General features: G+C 31.4%; 1 protein-coding gene across 1 annotated transcript; it reads right to left on the bottom strand.

Moving 5' to 3' along the window:
- Positions 1 to 7,229: 7,229 nt before the first annotated feature.
- Positions 7,230 to 7,892, bottom strand: LOC145956183 (uncharacterized). Its single transcript, XM_083071748.1, has one exon. The coding sequence runs from the start codon at positions 7,890 to 7,892 to the stop codon at positions 7,230 to 7,232; it is 663 nt and encodes a 220-aa protein (XP_082927874.1).
- Positions 7,893 to 25,373: the final 17,481 nt, after the last annotated feature.

Below are 25,373 nucleotides of genomic sequence, written 5' to 3'. Positions count from 1 at the left end.
GGCTTGAACCCTGTCAGGCTGGTGAGGGTGTGTATATGGGGAGGTCCACTGACCCCCCCCCCATTTCTATATGTACCAGTGTTTCTTCAGGGACCTGGGTGTCCGTCTTCCCTTCACTCAGTTTGAGTGTGATTTTTTGGACTTCATCAACTCGGCTCCTTGCCAGTTGCACCCCAACAGTTGAGGTTTTTTGCAGGCTTTTCAAGTCCTTTGTACAGTTCTAGGGATAGGGGTGTCTCTTCCCGTCTTTCTTCATTTTTATCAGCTGAAGCTGGGCGTTCCTCCTTACGGCATATTGTCTCTGAATGGGGGTAGGGATGGGGGTTTATTCACTCTCTACTCCCAGTCATACAAAAATTTTGAACAAGAGTTTTTCCGGGTTGCCCTTGTGGATGTCGACCCGATGGAGGATGGGGCATTCTACTTTGGCAGGTTGTCGAAGTTCCCCTTCTATTGGTGCCCCAAACCGTCTAGGTTTCACGGGGAGGGCCAATTGCAATTAACGGCTGCGGAGCTGGCCGCCATTGAAGATCTTAAGGCGCTCCCTCGGCCGCTGGATTGCAAGCTCATCCTGTCGCTCGAGAACTCGGCGCACAGGGAGAGGGGCCTGGAGAGTGAGTATCTTGTGTTTTGGTAGTTTGTTAGGGTTTGTGTAATGTTCCTTTGCTGATGTGTTTTGTTTGCTGTTTGCAGGCATCATGGGGAAGAACTTGTGGCGTGAGCTGAAGCATTGCTACAATGTTACCGAGCTCGAGGTGCCCGAGCCTCAAGAGGAGGAGGGCTCCCCCCTGAAGGTCAACCGAAAAAGAAAGAGGGGTGTGAAAGAGGTCGGGGGAACCTCTGTCCCTCGCGAAACGGAGGAGGTTACCTCCAAGGCCGCTGATGCCGAGGCGGTGGACTTGACCGGGAGTCCCCTGCCCGAGGGGGCTCCTCTAGTGGCCACTGAGGAGATGGCTCGGGTCGTTGAGCCTGTTGCTCAGACTGCCAAGGTGGCGCCCCCGGCTGCTGAGCAGGTTGCTCCCCCCACCGAGGTAAGTGTCTTATTTTCTCCAACATTTTCTACTGTGTTGATTTTGCTCATTTTATTGAGGCGATGCGGCTTTTTGCAGGCCGGGATAGCTGCCGAGGTAGGAGCCCAGGTTGCTGAGCGCGTCGTCCGGGCGGCTGTGGTGAGTGTTTCTCTTTTCGACTTTCTTTTTACCTTACATGTTGTTCTTGTGTCTTTTGACATGGGGCTGCTTTTTGCAGGCAGGGGGCGTTGTTGGGACCTCGGTGCCCCCGAGGTCGGAGGTGCCCGGCGAGGATCCTCCTATTGTCGAGCAGGGGGCGTCTGCCCCTGCTTCTGCTGAAGCTCGCTGGAAGGGGCCAAGCTCTGAAGTTCCGACGCCCACCCACGTGGCGTCGGCGCCTTCAACTGGCCCGTCGAAGGGGCCTCCCAGAACCCAGTACCTCGCCCAGCGCTACCACAAGGGGGACGCAGTGGTGAGGTTGGATCATTTGAGTGCCTCGGAGGACATTGATTCTTGGTGGAGCATTGGGGTGGCTGCAGCTAAATTTTTTCCTGAAGGGTCACTGAGCACGGCTGATCAAGCTATGATCGAGTCGGCTGGGCCTGTGGAAGGTCTAGATGCTGCCCAGGTTCTCCTGCAGACGGGGTGGCCATCATGGACTATTGGAAGCATAAATGGTCTAGGCAGCAGGAGGACCTGGCGAGGTTGAGGGGTCGAGTTCAGCCTTTGAGAGAGGAGAATAAGGCCCTGAAGGAGGAGAATAAGGTTCTAGGGGCCGTTGTTGGCGAGGTGAAATTGCAGGGGGCTGAGCTTCGAGCTGCTAGGGGTGACCTTGCGAGGGTGCAGAAGTCTCTCGAGATCGCCCTACGATCTAATGAGGCTTATGCCTCTCAGGTGGGTGAATTGCAGGAGCTCGCCGCCTCCTCCCGAGGTCGTGTATATCTCTGTTTTACATTACCCAAACGTGAAAGGTCGGATCTTAAATGCAGAGGTCAAGTTTGAACCTCAATTTAAAATCTAAGGTCGAATTCGAACCTTGGAAACAAAAAAAAAAAAAAAGAGGTCCAGTTTAAACCTCAATTAAAAATCCAAGGTCGAATTCGAACCTCGGAAACAAAAAAAAAAGGTCAAGTTTGAACCTCAATTTAAAATCCAAGGTCGAAATCAAACCTCGGAAACAAAAAAAGAAAAGAAGAGGTCGTTTGAACCTTAATTAAAAATCCAAGGTCGAATTCGAACCTCGGAAACAAAAAAAAAAGGTCAAGTTTGAACCTCAATTTAAAATCCAAGGTCGAATTCGAACCTTGGAAACAAAAAAAGAAGGTCAAGTTTGAACCTTAATTTAAAACTCCAAGGTCGAATTCGAACCTCGAAAACAATAAAAAGAAAAGAAAAGGTCAAGTTTGAACCTTAATTTAAAAATTCAAGGTTGAATTCGAACCTAAAAAAAACAAGGGGGTCAAGTTTGAACCTTAATTTAAAATCCAAGGTCGAATTCGAAACTTGGAAACAAAAAGAGGTCAAGTTTGCTTTACCAAAGGTCGAACTTGAAACTTAGAATTTCACAATCCATGTCTTCACAACAAGAGAACAAGTTCAAGCGCTAACAAAAAATTAAAGGCAATATATAGCCAAATGCACAAAAAACATTCAACAAAAAACAAGTCCAATATAGTATAAGGCAACAAGGCCACAAGTACGACAAAATTAACTAAGTCTATTACAAGACTATTACAAAACAGGAAAACTATGCAAGCTTAGGTAGCGGTATTCTCGCTTGAGCTCTCGGATGGATCATCCTCATTCACCAACTTCCCATCCCACACATCTTTGTCCACATGCATCCCAAAAAAATCCACTCTAGGAGCAATTGCTTGGGCCTGGCGAGCAGCCTTGGCAAACCCCCTCTTATGCTCAATCACCACGGCGTGCTCGAGAAAAACCCTAATCCATATTAAGGTACGTGCATTATATATATGAGACCTACTCACCCACAAGGACTAACTTAAGCATTGGAGTCTCTTTTGCAGGTACCAACCCCATCTCGGAGCAGCAGACGTACCAAGTAGAGGAGGCTCACCGATCTTGCCCGAAGATCGTCCCCACACAGTCTCAAGTAAGAACATTATTATTTAAATTTTCATTCTTTTTATTATATTTTTTTCATCAAGAAACAACAAGGTTCAAAGTTAAAACTTTGTATATTACCTTAACTCCACCACCATACTCTTACTGTCTTACATTATGGTTGTTAACAATTTAGTTTTTGGTTGGAAAATGATCTTTCTGGACCTGGAAGCTAGTGTGAACATGAATTATGTTAAAAGTTATATCTAAATACTTGCATAAAGAACATATGCAATTTAAACTCCACCACACATGTGAAAGAGTGATATCTTAATTAACATCACTTTAAAGAACATATATATATTGGCTATACACCATATGCGTGGTTTCATTATTGGTCCCATTATGACAGACACAAAGTGCCTCATCCATGGCAGTGGAGTGGCAAGAACCGTAAGAAGAATACTCTTTTTCATTTCAGCCAGACATAAGATATAACTTTAAAAAGCGTATATTGTATCCAACATGGTGTATGTCAAGTCTAGGTCATCAACATATAGTTCAGGCTAAGAGTATCTTCGGTGCAAGTTCTTATAAGCAACTTCTTTGAGTTCTTATTTCACTTTAAATGAGATTTATAATAACATATCACTTATAAGAAACTCATACCATATTTTTATTAATTTTGCTCTAATGGACAATTCTTATAAGCATCTCAAACATTTTGTATAGAAGAAAGTTGGTGAAGGAAGAAGACATTAAATTATTTTTTTATTCTTAAGCAATTGTCTCTTATATAATTAATGAACGATGCTTAAATTTTAGCTATTTGGTCTGTCATGTCAGCATGCTCCAATGCAGGTTTCTTATAAGTAATGAGAGCTTAAGCTTAAGAATTGACTAACAAACTGGCGTTGGAAATGCTCTAATTGGGCAATAATTTCATTGGCGAAACATCTTTTACATGATACTAGGATGAAGAGGGAGATAGAAGAGTTTGTCTATACTTGTTTAGTGTGTCAAAAGTTTAAGGTAGAATACCAAAAGCCTTCAGGAAAGTTGCAACCTTTAGATATACCTGTGTGGAAGTGTGATAACATCTTTATGGACTTTGTGGTTGCGTTACCTAGAATCGCAAAAAATCTAGATTCCATTTGGGTTATTGTGGATAGTCTAACTAAGTCTACTCATTTTATTTAGGCATGGCAACGGGGCGGGGCGGGGCAGGGGCAGGTTTTATGTTCCCCGCCCTCGCTCCCGATACCTGCTGGGGTAAAACCTGGGTACCCATCCCCGCCCCCAACCGGGTTCGGGTTTCCCCGCCCCGCCCCCGCCCCCACTCCTGGATTTTTTTTCTTCTATTTTTAATAAATAAAAAATAAATAAAAAAAAATTAAAAGAAAAAGAAAAACAATACAAATTTTTACATTCCTTTTGGTCAAAATATATCTCAAATAGTTTAAATAATATGTAATACATTTTTCTATTATATCTAATTATTATATGAAATTATGACATCAACATTATCGATAATTTGATGTAAATGGCACAACACTTTTGCTAGTATTATTATGCATTTTGTACGTAGATGATATTTATAAATTCTAATTATGACGAAATATCATATTTTCCAATTCAACAAAGTTTGTAGTAATATCATAAAGTTGTTCCAATCCAACAAAATCACAAAATACCATTTTTTCATTAAAAAAAATAAAAGAAAGACCAAGACAACTAGACAAAAGACAATATTTAAATATATGAAATACAAATAAAAAATAGCAACAATTCCAATTCATCATTCCATCATACATCTTCCATTTATTGATCATCTTCCAAATGGAAAGTAATGTCACTATCCTCCATCATTTCATCTACATAAAACAAAAGAAATATTTAATATACATTAAAAAAATAATATAAAATTGTTGAGTAAAGTAAATAACTCATTAAAATAAATAATATAAAACATTAGCTTCATCATCCGATCCTATTTCATCAATTAAAATAGGAAATTCATCGATTACTTTAGAATTCTCATGACCTATAAATATCAAATATAGTAAAAAAATTAGTTAATAAAATAAAAATATACAAACATTTAATAAATTTTTTAAATGTATTGTCTTAAACAGGCTTTTTGACCAAAGTGGGGTCGTTGACCAACTTATTTACGTAAATGGGGTTCTTTTGAAAGTATTTACGCCTTTGGGGCTGTTTACAACGGTGTCGCTATGGCTCATAGCGACACCCATGCCACGTGACAATTTTTTTTTTTTGCTCAAAATGAGTTGGACTGAGCCACATCAGTGTCGCTATGGGCTGGGCCACCACAGTTGATGGACCAACAGAAATGATGTAGCCCATAGCGACACCATGTAAGAAAAAAAAAAGAAAAAAAAAATAATTTAAATGTAACTTAAAAATAATAAACTGAGTTATTTATTATATATTTATAAAAATAAAAATAAGTTGTTTAAAAACGTAATTTTAAAATATGTATTTTAATTATTTATAAGAGTGGCGCTATGGCCTATAGCGACACTGTGTCGCTATAGGCCATAGCGCCACTAATTTATTTATTTATTTTTTTTAATTTCCCCTTATTTGGTTCCTTAATTTTTCCTTATTCAAAAGCTGCGGATATAAGCAAGATATAAGAATATTACAAAGAGAAGTAGAATATTTGTGAATAACCAGGAGATCATGTCCTTTAATTTGGTTTCCAGTGAGGGAATACGGTTCTGTGATGATAATGAGGATAAAAGGAATAGGAATTTTCTGGTGATTTAAGATAAGTTGGGTGAAAGCTCAGTGTGTGACTGTTATTGTGTGATGATAACGAGCACGAAAGAGCACGAGTCGCTATGGCCTATAGCGCCGAAAATTCGCTATAGGCCATAGCGACTTTTTTTTTTTTTTTCTTTTCAAATTTTATATTATTAATTTATTTAAAATATTAATTTTATATTTCTGTTATTATAAAAATTTATTTAATTTCAATAAATTATTTATTTTATTTTCTTTTATTCTTATTTATATTATTAGCTTTTTTCAAGTTTTATTTTTAAATTTCTGTTTTATTCCATTTTATTTTTAAATATTTTTTTTCCTTTTAATTATTTTTTCCTTTTAATAAAGAAAATACAGAAAAGATAAATATATAAATATAGATTTATATAAAATTCATAAAATAAATTAAAAAGTGGAAAAAATAAATTAAGTAAATAATTAAAAGTGGCGCTATGGCCTATAGCGACACATAGTGCCGCTATAGGCCATAGCGCCACTTTTACAAATTCGTATTTTTTTCAAAAAAATTATTTACTTATTTTTTTATATTTTTTAATATTAAAAATGGGGCGTTGTAGGCTATAGCGACTTCGTTGAAGCCGTTTTGTGTCGCTATGGGCTATAGTGACATTATCAATATGGCTTTCATGACTTCCCTGGAGTTTAAAAATTCCACGTGGCATGGGTGTCGCTATGGGCCATAGTGACACCGTTGTAAACAGCCCCAAAGGCGTAAATACTTTCAAAAGAGCCCCATTTACGTAAATAAGTTGGTCAACGACCCTACTTTGGTCAAAAAGCCTCTTAAACATTACCAGAAGTTTCAACACTCCATAACCAACTTCTAGTACACATTAAGGCCTCCAAAGTGCTCCAATGAAGTCAACTACGATGAGGACTTAAAATTTGACCACTAGTGCTAAATGTTGATTCTGAAGCTACTGTAGATATAGGAATAGCTAGAATGTCCCTTGCAATTGCTTGGAGTGTTGGATACTTGATACCATTCAACTTCCACCACATCAAAATATCAAAATCAGCAGTTCTTGGTAAAACATCCTCCTCTAAATAATGGTCCAACTCTGTTTTAACAAAAGAACTTCTAGCTCTTTTTTTCTTATCATAATGTATATCTCATACTTAGATAAGGCATCATTACCAACATTACTACCATCAATAGTTGGAGAGCTACCACCTAAATCTTTACTCATTTTCAGTTGATAATCAAAAACCAAATCATAGAACAGTTGTCGAATCATCCTAACTTGAGAAAAAGATTCACGATCATACAACTTTTCCTAATAGTATTCAAGCAACTCCATTTTATATCTAGGATCCAAAACAGTTGCAACTCCCATTTTATATCATAGACTTTTGTTTTCTCCCAGCATCGTCTTGTTGCAACTCTAACTCATGAACCTTAAGTAGTCCAATAAGTTCCTCCAGAAAGATCTTTTCCAGATTCTTGGACGCTCTCAAAGAAGTAACCTGTGGTCTCCATTTCCTAGGTAAACTTCGAAGTAATTTATCAATATGATTAAAGTTATCATAAGTTCTACCTAGGAAAGAAAGTTCATCAACAATGGTTTGGAATCTTCCAAACATAGTTTGTATAGATTCACTTTCTTCCATCTCAAAGAGTTCATACTTACGTGCTAACAAGCTTAGCTTGTTACGCTTTACCTCTAGGGACCCCTCGTTGGTCAGAGCTAGGATGTCCCACATCTGTTTGGCACTTCTAAAGCTGTGAATTTTAGTGTACTCTTTCTCAGATAGAGCACACATAAGTGTGTTGCGTGCTTTGGAGTTCAGCACAAATCTTTGCTTTTGCTCTTCACTCCATTGTGCTTTGGGTATCTCTCTACCAGCTTGATCTAGTGGGATGTAGTTTCCTTGCTCAACGACGTCCCACATGTCTATATGGCATGCATCAAAGAATGCAATCATTCTTTGTTTCCAGTAGTCATATTTTGTCCCTCTAAAGAGGGGTGGGCGGTTCATGGCTTGTCCTTCGTTTTCCATGATCGTTACCCTTACAATGTTAGATGCTCAACCCAAGGGGACAAGCTCTGATGCCAATTGATGTTAGCGAAAATACACACAGAAAGGGGGTTGAAATTGTGTGTGAGTGTTCAAAGGAAGATTTTTCAAAATCGATTTGTAAAGATACTCATTTTTCTTTTAATAAACAAAATGTTCAATCACTGTTGAAAACTTGTGCAGGCTTGTCTGACTAGAAAGCTTTTTACGTCTAATAAATCTGATCGTCTATTTCAAGAAATAAGTTGAGTAAATTTATTTTCCGTCTAAAAGACTTTATCGTCCAATTAAAAAGAATTATTTCTTAAACAAAATGAGCAAGTGTGTTTTCATCTAATAGTTTGTTGAAATGAAAGTAGATGAAAGATGAAGTAAATAGTGTTTGAAAAATAGAAAAAGGTATGCGCAGATGTTTATACTGGTTCACTCAATCTGAGTTACGTCCATTCTCCTTCAACTGAAGGGTTCCACTAATCACAGAGGATTACAAGTATTCTCAACCACTTCTGGCTCGTCAACCTCACTTATCGATGCTAGTATTCTTAACCACTTCTGGTTCTCCAAGTATTCTTGACCACTTTTGGCCCGCTAGTTTTACTCACTAGCGCTAGTATTCTCAACCACTTCTGGTTCACAAGTATTCTTTCTACCAGCCTCTTCAGGCTTTACAGCAAATGAGGGTATTGAGTGTATTTGTAACTCTCACAAAGAGGATAAAATAGTTTTTACACTCACTAAGGTGCATAACCTTAGATTTACAGGAATAAGTGTCTAAGTGTTGTGTTTACTCTCGTAGAGAGGATAGAATATTAGCAACACTCACTAAGATAAGCTATCTTAGCTTTTACAGAGATATGCAAGAAATGCTTTCAGAAGAAATGTAGCTTATGCTTTTTCGCTTCCTTTTTCTTACTGCACGTTTACTCTATCTTTCTCAGTTCTTCTCACCTTCTTCTTCTTTGCCTTGATACTTAGAGCCAGTTGATAAATCTACCTGTTGTTTGAATTTAAATTTTTCCGTTGGAGCGTAGCTTCATGTCATTGCAGATCACTACAAAAAAAATTGCATTTAGCGACTACCAAAATTGGTCGCTAAATTGCTAAAATCGGTCGCTATTTGCCTTAGCGACCGAATTAGCGACCGAATTTAAGTAGTCGCAAAAATCCTAGTCGCAAAGCTATATAGCGACCGAAAATTTTGGTTTAGCGACCGAAAATTTTGGTCATTGTTTAGCGACCAAAAATTTCGGTCGCAAAATGGTTGCAATGATTTTGGTCGCTAATGTGTATGGGGATCAAATTAGTAACCGAATAAATCGGTCGCTAAAGATTTATTTTTTATTTTATTAAATTTTATAGACGTTGCAAATTCAGTCCCTACGAAATACTCATACTTGGCCTCAAGGATTCTATTTCACAATACTTCACTTTTCAGCATGTTTTGTCCTTAATTACACAATTTTTGGGAAACTTCCCAGAAGGTCACCCATCCCTATATTTCTCCAAGTCAAGCACGCTTAACTGTGGAGTTCTTATGAGATAAGCTACAGAAAGGCATATGCATATTGTTAGTATAAGTTATGTAAACCGTTATAAAAATATAATAATATATTTAATAATTATATTACCAATAATAATAATTAAATTATATTTAATTAATCTTTATTTATATATACTTACTTTTATAATTAACAATCTACTTATTTCTATTTAAAATTAATATTATGATACAATTTAAATTATATATTATAAATTTAAAAATTTAAATAATAATTTTTATATTTTAAAATGAGAAGGGTTATGATAACACTGGTATAACTTTTACTAAGTATTATATTGTTCAATAACTATATATTAAATGTGAATTTTGTAAATCCAACCGTTAAATTGAAAGTTCATATCACTTTATATGTTTATATCAAGTTTTGTTAAAATTGAACAACAACTTGACGGTAATCAAAGTGCTTATATTTTAATATATTTCAAAATGTATATGTTACGTCAATTTTATTTTACAAGAATGAAGTATCAAATCATCTTGAATTCATATAAAATTTTGTATATATGATCTAAGAGTAAAAAACTTTCAATCTAACTGTTAAATTTATAAAATTCACATTTAATATAAAGTTATTGAGCGATGTAATACTTAGTAAAAGTTACACATGTGTTATTATAACACTTCTCTTTTAAAATATTATTTTTAAATTAAATTTTAACATTTTAAATAAATTATTAATTAACTTAATATATTTATTCATCTTAAATCTAAGATATAAAATTCAAAAAATGTATTTATCCTTGTTTTATTTTTTAATTATCAACCATTAATAAAATACTAATTTAAAATTTTATCAAGTTATATCATAATATTTTCATATCAAGTATAAAACCAAATATTAGTTATAAAATATGTTAATTTATGTTGTAATTTTATTTCAACATGAAACTTTAAAATAAATGTGCGAATAAAAAAACTCCGTTAAAACAGTCACGTATTCTATTTGATAGAGAAAAAAGCAAGGAAACGCATTGTGATGTATTAAAAACTGATCAAAAAGAACTAGTGGGTGGTTTGCCCAATTAGTTAAGGGGGAAGACTTAAGATTTTCTCCACGTAAGTATGTGTGTGGATTCGAGCTCTACTGTAAGCAATTTTAGCCTTTTTAAACAAAGCAAGTGTAATTGTAATAAAAAGGAGGTGTATATATCATAAGTTAAATACTATGAACATCTATGAGTAAATTAAAATCAAAGGATAATAATTTTTTTAAATTACTAAAAAAATATTTCATTTTATAATTGTTTCACAAATTCTTACTAATTTTTGTATAAGTCAATTACTTTTAAACAATGAAACTAGTACCATTATATCAATTGAATTGAATGATTAAGCCTAACTTTTAAAATAACAATTGAAATAAAATAAGATTCATGAAAATAATTTCAAAATATATTAGGTAAATAATTTTTATATATAATAAAATTAAAGACAAGGATTAAAATAATCAATGGAGTTAATGTAATATTCATTTATAAATATTTAAATAAATTATAAGTAGCAAGGTATTATTTAATTGATGTTTAAAATAAAATATTTTATAATATCTAAATGAATTGAGTTTTAAGATAAACTATTATATACATATTTAATTAATATAATTTTAAAATATATATGTATAATTAGATATATTTTAAATAAATATTTTTATATTAAAAATTAATTTATCATTAAACAAAATAAAAATATTTCAAAATATGGTTGTTGTTGAATCAGTTTCCCATGGTGGGATCATATTCATATATAATAATAGAATCATGTCTCCTCAAAGAAGCGATATCTACCCCAAAGTAGTACGAGCATAATCGAAGATAGATGGTATAACATATTTTAACTAATTGATCTCATGTTATTGGTGTATATATTTATATATATAATTTATTTTATAATTTTTTATTTATTAAAATAATGGAACATTAATTATATTTTATCAATTTTAGATTTGTTTGATAAATTTTTATTAATCCTTATATAAGCCAATTATTTTTAATTTAATGGAACTAACGTTTTTATATTAATTGAACTAGATGTTTAAGTCAATTTTGAAAATAATAATGAAAATAAAATAAGATTTACGAAAAGAAGTTTATTTATCTTAATAAAATTAGAAAGCACAATAAATTATGTATTTTCATATTATCTAATAATGTAATAAAATATTAAGCATGGTAAAAGAGAAATAAATTTCTCAAGAGAAAAATAAATAAATTTTCTAGATAAATTATTATTTAAATTAGTCTAATTTTTTTAAAAAAAGATTCAACTAAAAAGATTATTATTTAATTTTCTTTTATAGCATTATGTTTCTCATTTTTTAATGCATCATGATATATTAATTATCTATCTTAAATTACATAATTTGTATTATTTAAAAAAAATTAATTTTAATAGGAGGGTACTAATTTTTATTTCTTATCATTAATATTTTTATCATTATAAAAATAATATTATATATTTTTATATTTTCTTTCATTTAAAAGAAATATTTCTAAATTTTTTAAAAAAATTACATTTAGCGACCGATTTTAATTTGGTCGCTAAAATTATTATAAATAATATATTTTTTATTTTTTAGCGACCGATTTTATTTTAGTCGCTAAAATTATTATAAATATTTTTTTTTATTTTTTAGCGACCGATTTTAATTTGGTCGCTAAAATTATTGTAAATAATAATTTTTTTATTTTTTTAGCGACCGATTTTTATTTGGTCGCTAAAATTATGATAAATAATAATATTTTATTTTTTTAGCGACCGATTTTAATTTGGCCGCTAAAATTATTATAAAGAATAATAATTTTTTTAATTTTTTTAGCGACCGATTTTAATTTAGTCGCTAAAATTATAATAAATATTTTATTTTTTTAGCGACCGATTTTAGTTTGGTCGCTAAATTTATTATAAATAATTCTTTTTTTAATTTTTTTAGCGACCGAAACGATTTCGTCGCTATTTTAATCAACAGTTATTATTTTAGCGTCCGTTTTGTTGCTACTAAAAAATTCGGTCGCTAAATTGGTCGCTAAATAAAATTTGCAACTAAATCAAATTCGGTCGCTAATTATGTCGCTATTAGTGACGGAAAAAAATCGATCGCTAATTTCGGTGGCTAAATTGACTTTTTTTTGTAGTGGATGGAGGCTTGTTCATGGTTATGTATATCTTTTCATTTAATGCATTTGATCTTGCATTAAATGTTTGCTTGTATTCGTGAAGTCCTTCTGTGGTTGATTACTTCAATGTCTGACTTCAATCATGATCTAGGCATATTTATACTTTTCTCATCAGTTTAGCTACTAATTAAGGTGCTGTCTTTTTCTAGAAAGTAGGTGTCCTTTCTCTGACGCACGCAACTTTGACTTGTGAATCCATGTTTACCTATTTTTCTTCTTTCTATATTAACATTTGATTTCCTTTTATGTTTCTTGTATGATTTCACTCGATGTGATTAGTGGACTTCAGACGCGCTTCATTACTTTTCGACTGCGTCTGGCTACATGATTCTTCGTCTGGTCTTGACTACCCTTTATGTCTGATTATTTGAGTGATGACTTCGTTTGCTATTTCGTTAGGCTCTATCTGATGATTTTTCCAACTTTCGTCTCATTCTTGACTTAGACTCATATGATGCCTGTTTTGGTCTTGCGTCTGATCCCTTAAGCTTCAGCTGATAGATTCGTCTTATCTTGTATTTGATTTAGGCCTGGATCAACCTTAGTCTTGATACTAGTTTTGCTATCATCTGATGTCTTGTTAACAACTAAATAAAGAATAACTAAATATATTATTATTATTATTATTATTATTATTCGTAATATAAAATTATTATAGTGTACAAATATGAGATTATATATTTGATGATGACTTAAATGAATTAATTTGTACAAGTTATACTGACAACATACATATACATTTCGGTAGCTTACTCATCAGAACTTCACAGTTAAGCGTGCTTGACTTGGAGTAGTACAGGGATGGGTGACCTTCTGGGAAGTTTCCCAGAAATTGCACAAGTAAAGATAAAACACGCTAAACAGTGAAATATCGTGAAATAGAACCCTTGAGAGGCCAAATATGAAGATTGTTACATTAATAAAGGGTTAAAAAAGGGTCGTAATATTAATTTAGAGGCAGTTGGTGCGACAGTTGATGAAAGGGTCGCAATGTTAATATAGAGACAGTTAGTGTGTCTGGTGCTTCAGGGGTCACAATTCCAATTTTGCGACGGTTTGTGCAATGGTTCTGATAACCGTCGCAAAATTGCCTTGTGACGGATAATTCTGCGACGGTTCCCAAACCGTCGCAATGTTGTCTTTGCGGCAATTCTAACCATCGCAATGCAGGCCATATAACCGTCACAAAATCGTCATTTTCTTTTAGTGGTTCAATTCGATTATGCTTGATCATACTTTGTCTTTCATTTTTGCCTGAACTTATTGTTATCCATCTGAAACACTAATGCACACGTTAGTAATAACAATATGTATTATATTTGTCATATTCAAAATCTTGGTGGGAATGCGAATGCGCTTTGTATGACTTAACACTTTTCATAATAGTATTCAAGCAACTCCATTTTATATCTAGGATCCAAAATAGTTGCAACTCCCATTATGTCATGAATCACACCCGATATTTTTCAAATTTACTCAACATCATTTCTGCCATTTTTCGAATCAAATCATTGAGAGAAATTATCCATTTACCTATTGCCAATTTAATCTCACAAATATTTGAAAAATACATATTAGCTGCTGGATGCTTAGTAGCAGAAAATAATTCAGTGATAACATTGAACAATTTCAGTTTTCCACACACATCTTTTGCAAATTGTCACTGTAAAGTAGTAGGCAAACAAGTATATTGAGCCTCCCGTTGCTTTAACCGACTAAACACATCATCATATGATATGGCAATTTCAAGCATTTTTTACGTCGAATTCCATCTAGTTGGACAATCTAAAACCAAACTCCTATTGTAAGGGATTCTCAATTGTTTTGCTATTTTTCAAATTTTTCTTTTCTCTTAGGAGTTGTTGTCCGATATGCTACACTATCTCGAATCTTTTCTACCCTATCTTTCACCACTTCCAACTCATGTTTTACTATCAAATTCAAGATATGTGCACAACAACGCATATGAAACAAAGAACCATCGCTCAATAAAATGCTTAACTGTAACTTATCCTTAATTATTTTAATCATAGCATCATTTGTGTTACAATTATCTAGTGTGATAGTGGACAACTTTGTGTCAATGTTCCAATCCATCAAACAGTCAACTAATACATTACAAAGTTTATCACTTGAGTGAGGAACGGGAACATAAATGAACCTAACACAATAAAATTTTAATTAAATCAATTTATCATACAAACAATTGCATGACAAATAATATGTAGTTCAAATAAGTTAAAGAAAACTGTTACCTCACGACTTTGCAAGTTCTAATTCCCATCAATATAATGAGTTGCGACTGTCATATACCCTCTTTTTTGATTATTTAAAGTCCACATGTCTGATGTAATAGCCACTCTTCCTTGAAGGCTATCCAAAAACTTTAAAGCAATTGATCTCTCAAATGCATAGATTTTAAATATCTCTTTCTTCATTGTGTTTCTACTAGGAACTTGAAACAGTGGTTGAAGAGTAGTCTAATATCTCTTAAACCAAGATGATCCACAATTGCAAGTGGATATTCATGCATAATGATTGCATATGCAAGTTCTCTTCTTGCATTTTTTGCATCATAAGTTCTCGTACCCAACTCTTGCTTGCCTTGCATGACCTTAGGCATAAGGAATGTTTTCCCTTTATTTCCTCTCATCGCGATCTTTTTAGTTACACAACATTCCATGTGTTTCCACAAGTGCTTTGTTCCATTTTTTGATTTTCCACCCAAATGTTTCTTACAATAATTGCATTGACCTTTGTCTTCTCTATTAACTTTAAATTTTGTAAAATGCTTCCAAACCTCACTTTTAAGCCTACATGCCCCTATTTGTGTACTTGCCTCTTCCATATTATCATCTGTTTATCTTGAGGTTAAGGTTCAATTGTTTGAACATGTTCATTAATTGCAGGAGTAGTACCAACACTTGAAGAATCACGAATTCTTTCTGGAATTGATTGAGATGTACTTTCTGGTGTCATATTAATATCTGCTATTACTTTCCTTAAAAAAATCTGTCAAAAAGTTAAAAAAAAATGCATTCACTTTACTGCATTATAAAAATAGCACTATAATAGTTATACAAATAAATTAACTGCACTAAAAATTATTTACTAGAGCACTTATTTAGTATATTAAAATTAACTAGTATGTGAGGCATTCCTATTATTGGGTGCAGTAGGTATAATAAAAATAGTTTGTCTTTATCCATCTAAAAGAACCCTTTTTATGAGAAAATAAAATAAAAATAACCCCAAAAAACTATATTCCCAAGAATATATTTTTTTTTAAAAAATAACTACTAAATATGAGAAATCAAAGATGACAAAGACAAAAACGGGGAAACAAATATCTTAAAATAAAGAAAATGGAACAAGAAAACTGGGGGCATTTCCCATGCATGCAACAAGCCTAACATAATATGAACTTTGTACATAACATAACATGTGTGCAACAAATATGCACTACCAACATCATTTTAAAAGGTACACATTTATTAGTGTAGGTATCTACCAAGTATTCTCAAGCACTCATGCTTTTATTTAGCAAGAAGTCTTCTATGCATTAGAGAAAGAAGTAGTACTCATGCAGTTTCATAGCAAGAGAAAAGAAAAATTTTAAGTGATTGAGTAAGTTGCATATAAAAGAGGAAGTTTGCATGTAAAAATTAATAAGTTTAACAAACCAAAATAAATACATAAAATATAGTCTCCTGAAAGCATAATAATAAGATTGCATTATTTTAGCTTGAAAAGATAATTAGATAAATAAAATACTGTGAACAAAGCATATATTATATGAGTTTAGTTTTCATGCATTTTCAATGTAAAGATTTTAAAATGTCAAGGATTTGAAGTCAAGATTCTAATATGCAGATTTTATCAAAGCTAAGGAAAAATAAAAAAAAACCTAAACGGACAAAATTCAAGATACTCTCACATTGCATGTTTGACTAACCCAACAACAGAGTACCAGCACCAAACGAAAATGTTCTCATAACTTGCAAAATGAGTTGATATATATTATTCATCATGTGATTTTAAGATCCTGCACACAACCTCCTATAAATAAATTGAGAGTGCAGATTCTACGATGCTTACCTTCAAATTTGAGATAAGAGGAAGTATGTAATTAATTGAAGCAGCCCCATATTCACCCTCACGCATGGGATGAGCACTTTAAAATAACTACAATGCAGGGTTTCCAAAGTGAACGATTGAGGGTAAAAGCAAGTGATCTAGGGCAAGTCACGAAGATTCAACTTCTCTAAACAAGAAAAAATAGAGGAATCAAGCAAAAAAAACAACTTTAATATCACAAAAATATGACAATAATGGCAGCAATTTATCCAAACATACTCAATCCCACTTGAGCCAGGATGAAGAGATGAAAAGGAGAGAGTTGTGGCTTGCGTTCGTGACTCTAAGAAAGATGAAGAGATGAAGAGGTGAGAGCTACTGGCTTGCTACCGCGTGAGGTGAACTTCGTGGCTAAAAATGAGGCTAGGGTTTCTAATTTTGGTTTATATATATATATGGCTAGTTTTGTAATTATATTATTAAGCGGGGGCAGGGGCGGGGACGGGTATGGGTGCGGGGGCGGGCGGGTTTTAACATCCCCACCTCGCCGCCGTCCCCGATTTTGCCAAGCGGGGAAAATCTAAACCCGAACCTGAACCCGGTCAACACGGGTTTTTCCCGTCCAAATCGGGGCAGGTTTGGACGGGTACCCACGGAGCTGGGTTAGAATGTCATGTCTAATTTTATTCTCATCAATATTAGATACCATTTGGAGAGGTTAACTAAGTTGTACATAAGAGAGGTTGTGAGGTTGCATGGGGTTCCTTCTAGCATAGTTTTCGATAGAGACCTTAGATTTACCTCTAGATTTTGGGAGAGTTTGCATAAGACTTTACAAGCTTAGATTGAGTTTAGCTTATCATCTTCAAACAGAGGGTCAAACCGAGAGAACCATCTAGTTTTTAGAAGACCTATTGAGAGCTTGTGTTCTTGAGTATGGGGGTAGTTGGAGTAGCTGTCTACCTTTGATAGCATTCATGCACCTACAACAATGGCTACCATTCTAGTATTGGGATGACACCTTATGAAGCCCTCTAAGGTAGGAGATGTAGGACACCTTTATATTAGGTAGAACTGGGAGAGAATTCCATGTTGGGGCCTAAGGTAGTTCAGTTGACCATTGAGAAAGTGAAAGTGATCCAGGATAGAATGAGAACAACCTAGAGTAGGCAGAAGAGCTACCATGATAAGAGAAAAAAGGATCTTGAGTTTAAAGGGGGAGATCATGTATTTCTCAAAGTAACTCCTTAGACTAGAGTTGGAAAAGCTTTAAAATCCCAAAAGATAACTCTATATTTCATTTCCTTAAAAGGATTGGTGATGTAGCCTATCAAATAGACTTACCCCCATCTTTTTCAAATTTGTGAAGTGTGTTCCATATTTCGCAACTTAGAAAATATGTGCATGGACTTTCTCATGTACTTGAATCTCACATATTTAATTAAAGGATAATTTCACTTATGAAATAGTTCCTTTAAGGATTGATGAGAAGAGAGTGAAACGCTTGAGACGTAAGAAAATTCCTTCGATTAAGGTTGTTTGGGAAGGAAATGTTGAGGAAGGTGCTACATGGGAAATGAAGAGCTAGATGAGGAGTCGTATCTGTTTCTGTTCGTTTTAGGTAATTTCGAGGACAAAATTCTAAAAAGAGAGGAGAGTTGTAACACCCTATGTTTTTGCAATTAGATTAATAATATATATTTTATTATAAAATTTAAAAGGTGGATGTTAAGAGAGCATTTCAAGGTTAAAATTATATTTTATATATTTATTTTGAGTAAATTATATGAGGATTATATTTTATTATAATGTTTATTATTATTATTATTATTATTATTATAAGTGAGGGGAAGGAATAGGTAAAGAGGATTATGGATAAGTAATTGAGGATGGGTTAGAGGTAGGATGAGTTAGGTTTAATTTTCAAAAGTAGGACGTGTCAATTTTCTGCTCATACTCTCACTTTTCTTTTATGCTCTTCAAAACCAATAGAGTAGGAGATCATCCTAAATATCTATGTTCTTTGTTATTTGTTGATATAGGTAAAGGGGAGTGAGAATTCTCGCTCTAAGACGTGAGATAATTGATGGGTAGTGAGGTTGGTCCCCAACCTCTACATGTTGTATGCGTTGTATGAAGAGGGAAATCCCAATTGTTTTCTGTTCTTGTTTGTTGTCCTCCCATGTTATCCTATTGCTCTTGAATTGCTATCATTTGTGATTATATATAGTTAATTCCGTGCAATAAGCCCTTTTTTGTATGAATTGAGTTACCTATGGGTTCCTATGGAAACCCTAAGGGTATGCATTGAATGGTTATGGTATGAGTGACTAATAAAAATGTGTAATTATATGAAATTCGTGTCTTATAGATGCATTGTATAGTGAGTTAACATATTTTTACTAATTGGAATAATGATTGCATATTTTGGGTTCGTTGTTCGCAAATCGTGATTTTGCAAATTTGTGTTTCTGATATGGCGTCAGGCACCACTTTGTTCTGTCTAGGTTGGGCGAGAGGCATGCCTCATTGGGCGTTATCAAGGCCATGAGTCCCTATGATACTCATGTTAGGCATGGGTTGAGGCTCACCGAGCATGGGGCTCCAAGGGAGTCCCTGCTATTATATCTCATCGAGTGTGATGCATAACTGTATATGAGATTTATTATTTACATGAGTTGAAGAGGTTTTTGAGTAATATGAATGTTAATGAGTGTGAAAATGTATATTCGATAAATTGCTTGAAAGAGATACTTAATCCCTATTGTCAAATTGTGTATATGGTTAAGTGTATGCATCATTAATAACACTTGTGAGCATGGCAAATCGAGTGTATGGCAAATCATTTGAGTGACAAATCGTTTAATACATGTGTGTGTATAGTATTTTCATGATATGAAAGAGTTTGGGTGACTTTTACCAATGTGTTACACCACTCAATAACTTTATATTAAATGTGAATTTTGTAAATCCAACCGTTAGATTGAAAGTTCATATAACTTTATATGTGTATGTCAAATTTTGTTAAAATTGAACAACAATTTGAAGGTGATCAAGGTGTTCATATTTTAGTATATTTTAAAATGAATATATTACGTCAATTTTGTTTTATAAGATTGAAGTATCAAATCATCTTGGTTTAATATAAAATTTTGTATATATGATCTAAGAATAAATAACTTTTAATCTAACGGTTGGATTTACAAAATTCACATTTAATATAAAGTTATTGAGCAATGTAATACTTAGTAAAAGTTACACCGGTGTTATTATAACTCTCCTATATATATATATATATATATATAGAGAGAGAGAGAGAGAGCACTATACATTACTATTAAAAAATTGTAATATGGTAACATATACATCTTATAATGACATAATACATATTACTAAAAATTATTTTTACTTATACTATAAATAAGGGTGAGAATAGGTTAGATCAAGTTAGGTTTTGCATATATAAGTCGAACCTATTCTACAAAATTAAAGTTCAAGTCTGATTCATTATCTATCATAGACTTTTTTATAGCTCTAGCCTAACCTTTTTAAAAGTCTTGTGTAACTTATTAGTCTATTCTATATTAACAACGTTAATTAGGCCAATAAACATAATTTTTTGACAAGTCTATTTTTAAATATGTTGTTGTGATTTATTTTTTAATTTGAGTGATAGAAACATAATTTACTTAATGTTATTAAAATTTAGATTTTAAAAGAAATATATACAATGTCACAAAGAGAGAAAAAAATGAATATTTTTGTAAGTGGAACAATTTGTGTGCACACATGTATGTTGACACACACTTACGCACAAGTTGTAAGCATTTAATGAATAAAGGTAATCTTATTCATATTCAAAAAAAAAAATTTTAAAAACTTTATATCTCATTTGACATATTCTAAATAATTGACTCCTATTTTAATAGACTAAAATAGTTATGGTAACAAACAAAACACAAAAACCCATTATACATAAGGTGATCTCAGAAGTACATATACAATGTGATAAAAGGGAAATAGAAGGAATTATTTTCTATTAAAGAGACAATTTATATACACTGATGTTCAATAGATACGATTATTGGGGTTTCTATTTATGATTTATTGATTTTGTATAAAAGGGCACACAAAACGTATAAGTGGAGAGATAAAATATATTGATAGTTTTTTTATAAATTTATTTATTTATATTATCGATAATATATGTATATTAATTTTTTTATTATATTATACATATAAATAGCTTGGTCTATTAAACCTAACAAACTTTTTTATAAGTCCAACCTTTTTAAATAAATAGATTTTTTTTAAATCTAAACTTGGACTTTTTATTAAATAGACCAGGTCAAGTTAGGTCATATACCCCTATTTATGATCTGACTTATTTCTATCCCTAACTATAAATATAATATATGTTCATATATTATTAAAAGTGTAACTATAAGCTATAGTGACACACAATATATATTAATTGTTAAATTTCATTCAAAATCAACATTAAAATTAGGTGTTATAATTCAAATAGATTTATATTTTCGTATATTTTATCTATAATGACGTTGAATGTTGTTAAACAACATGCAATATAAGCTTTTAAGTACATATAAATGGTGAAATATGCTTTTAGCCATCATTTATGGTCTTCTGCACATGTTTTTCAATGAATTTATTGGCCACACACATATACATACATACACACACATATATATATAGGGAAGGTTATCATAACACTAGCATAACTTTTACTAAGTATTACACTGCTTAATACCTTTATATTAAATGTAAATTTTGTAAATTCAACTGTTAGATGGAAAGTTCTTTACTCTTAGATCATATATACAAAATTTTATACTAATCCAAGATAATTTGAAACTTCATTCTTATAAAACAAAATTGACGTAATATATACATTTCAAAATATACTAAAATATGAATACTTTGATTACCTTCAAGTTGTTGTTCAATTTTAACAAAATTTGATATACACATATAAAGTGATATGAACTTTCAATCTGATGGTTAGATTTACAAAATTCACAATTAATATAAAGTTATTGAACGGTATAATACTTAGTAAAAATTACACCGGTATAATTATAACCCTCCTTATATATATATATATATATATATATATATATATATATATATATATATATATATATATATATATATATATATATACATTAGAATGGATCCTTTTACTCTAGGAGTAAGTCTACCTAGACTTACTCCGTTTAATAACTCATGTTCTACATTAACGATCCAACCGTTCAATTTAAAGTTCTTAATGCATAGATCAAATCTGCAAATTTTTAGAAAATTTGAAAATCATTTAATTCTTCGTTTCATTAATTTGAATCAATATATAAAATAATTTTATGATTATCCGTCAATTTGAATTAATAAAATAAAGTATCAAATGATTTTCAAAATTTTTAAAAATTTGTATATTTGATCTATGCATTAAGAACTTTAAATTGACCGGTTGCATCATTAAAATTTGATATAAAACATGAGTTATTGAATAGAGTAAGTCTAAGTAGACTTACTTCTAGAGTAAAAGGATCCCTTCTATATATATATATATAAGTTGTGAATACTACCGGATGCAGTTGGAAACAAATGGAACCTCTTGCTTATCCAAAGTTAATGTCTTTGATGACGAGGTCGGAATATAACTCATGACAACAATTTCTTATCCTATAGTTTGATTTGACTTGAATCTTCTTATTCAGGTGAATAAGCATGTGCAATTTAATAGCACAAGAAAGTTAGATCATATGTCTGCTACCAAAACAAAAGATCAGTTTGTATGTCTTCCACTAGAAACAAAAAGTCTAGGCATAATGCAATTAATTGTGAACAAGTGTTACAAGTAACTTCATTCCATGATATAGTTCTTCGTCCACTATGATAGCCGTTAGAAGTTTCTCTTCTTCCACTTCATTATAAGAACAATTGGTAAAGATTAATGATTATTGGAATTTGGGATTCAATCAAATTTAGTCTTAAGGAGGTATTTGGTAAAAGAATTTTTATCATAAAGATATGGAAAAAAGAGAGGGAAAAGGGAGAGAGAGAAGGATAGGACCGAAGAAGGAGAGAGGAAGAGGGAGAGAGGAAGAATGAGACTTAGAAAGAAAAAAAATAAAAAAATAAAAAGAGAGATACATTTTGAAAAGATGAATCCCATATATATATATATATAACTTTCCTTCTAATTTAAAAAAGTTATATTCCAATCTCCTATGAAAATATTTTTGTGAAAAATTCTTGAAAAACTATACCAAATACAGAATCTAAGATTTTTACTTAAAATTCTCTGAAAAGTAAAAGAAAAATCATTTTACATACCAAACACCCCTTAATACAATATCTCTTGTTCAATCATGGATGAATTTTAGTTTTTCAACACACTTTTAAAGAAACTAGCTATATAGACATGCAACTAAATATATAGTTTTGATATTATCTTAAATTTCACTTATATAAATTATTTTGAATTAAATCATTAAATATATAAAATATTTAGTCATGAGAAATAAATTACGTAATGAGTAAATTGGCTTCAGATACTAAATTAGGCTTCAAAAATTGCGAAGTACAATAATATAAAACTGAAGAAAAAATATTTATTAGAAAAAGTATAATTTGAGATCCGGAAATATTATAAAATTAAAACTTATATATTGTTGTGTAAGTATCATTTTTTGCTATAAATAAATAAATAGTGGTCAAAATGTTATATTTTTGTCTTATTTAATTAATTCATCACATAAAGTCATATAATCAAACATTAAAATTAGATATAGGTAGAATAAGATACTTTTTTTTTAATGTTTTAAACCAGTCATGCATCATACGGCTCCTGTACATAAGTACATTAATGATTAATATCCTAGGCTCAGTCTAAAGATAAAGTTAAAGAGATTTAAGATTTACATATATGTTTTAACTTTGTTTTGTCATTGAAAATTTTATATATATATATATATATATATATATATATATATATATATATATATATATATATATATATATTAATCTAAATCAATTATTTGTGTCTTTCCTTGTTATAAGAGTTAATAATCTGCAATTACAAAATTAAAGCGATAATATCCGCATTTTGTTTTCATATATTCACATATAAATGCGTAATTAAAAAAAAAAAAGTTGTAATTGACTTAACAGACAAATAAATCGTAATTGGACCACATATAAAATTAAACTCACCTTAGTTGTCTTCATCTAACCTTTCCTAATCGATACACTTGTGACAAGCATATCATTAGTAATTGGATACACAGTCAATAAATATTCTTTTTTTGTTTTCGCTTATTCAAGAAATTTCCTTTACGGGATCACCTGATTAAAAACTTAATGTTTTGAAGTTATGATTATGTTTAATAAATTTTTCTACAAAATTATTGAAAAAGAAAAAGAAATAAATTTTATCATTAGGTAAAATGAAATTATGCATAAATTAAAAATAAATTTTTTTAGAAACTAATATAAAAGAATTTTTACAAGTTACGTTATATATAGGTTAATTTTAATTTAAAATTAAATTAATCTTATTCTTTCTTTCTAGTTTCTTTCCTATAAGTAATTTTGAACAAACTTTATACTCATATATTTATCAAACATTATAAAAAATATTACATGTCATACAAAAAGTGTTATTATATATGCAATATATGTAGGTATATATCTATTTGACATATAATTACACATTATTTTAATGTTGATTTTAAATAAGATTTAACAACATATTTTACATGTTACTATAGTTTATATTTATTTTTTTAATAATATATCAATATATATTGTATTTATTATCTGAATAAAAATAATTTTTAATAATATGTATAATATTATTATAGAATAATGTGTGTCACACTATATAACAATTTTTTTAATGAAAAATAAATATCGGCATCCAATAACCAACTATAATCAGATGCCAAGTGGAATGTTCAAGTGTCATATGCATCACATATATTTGATACAATACAATCACATGCTAGAACAAAAGAAGAACGTTCATCTCCTCTTCCCACTTCTATGCTCATCACTTCAAATTTCACAGTACTGCAAATTGCAAAATACAAGCCACGTGAACTTTATAATCCATTAATTTTTGTCTGGTAAGTGATAATTGCTAATTATAATCATATTTTAATGTATGAAATATTAATGCTTCAAATGTGTGTGGGTGGCACCTGCAGAAAGTTCTTGCCGACGCCTTGTTCCTGCCTTCACATTTAGGATATTAAGATGACCCTATAAACAAATTTTAATTATGAAAAATAAATGAATATGTTAAATTATATATTAAGAAAAAGACTACAAATTTATACATTTATGTGTGTATAAAATTAAGAGGAATTTTGTTATTTTCATTACACCGGAAACGCATAGAGTGATGAGTATGATCCTTGCTCGCTCCTATTATGAATATACACTTCAATTTCGTTACAATTTATTATTAATAATAATTATTTAATGATAATAAATTAATTATTTTTTATTTTTTATCTAATAAAAATATTAATGATTAATATATAATAATCAGTAAAAATATATTTATATTATACCAAAATTTACTATTAAAGATAATTATTTATTAGAAATAATTTAAATTTTATT

The sequence above is a fragment of the Cajanus cajan genome, chromosome 3 (assembly GCF_000230855.2).
Source record: "Cajanus cajan strain Asha chromosome 3, NIPB_CcT2T_4, whole genome shotgun sequence".
Lineage (NCBI taxonomy): Eukaryota > Viridiplantae > Streptophyta > Magnoliopsida > Fabales > Fabaceae > Cajanus > Cajanus cajan.
This window is presented reverse-complemented; position numbering and strand designations above follow the sequence as displayed.

Bases quoted from the DNA above. Each gene is read 5' to 3' on its own strand.
- LOC145956183 (XM_083071748.1), bottom strand. From the start codon at position 7,892: ATGGAAAACGAAGGACAAGCCATGAACCGCCCACCCCTCTTTAGAGGG.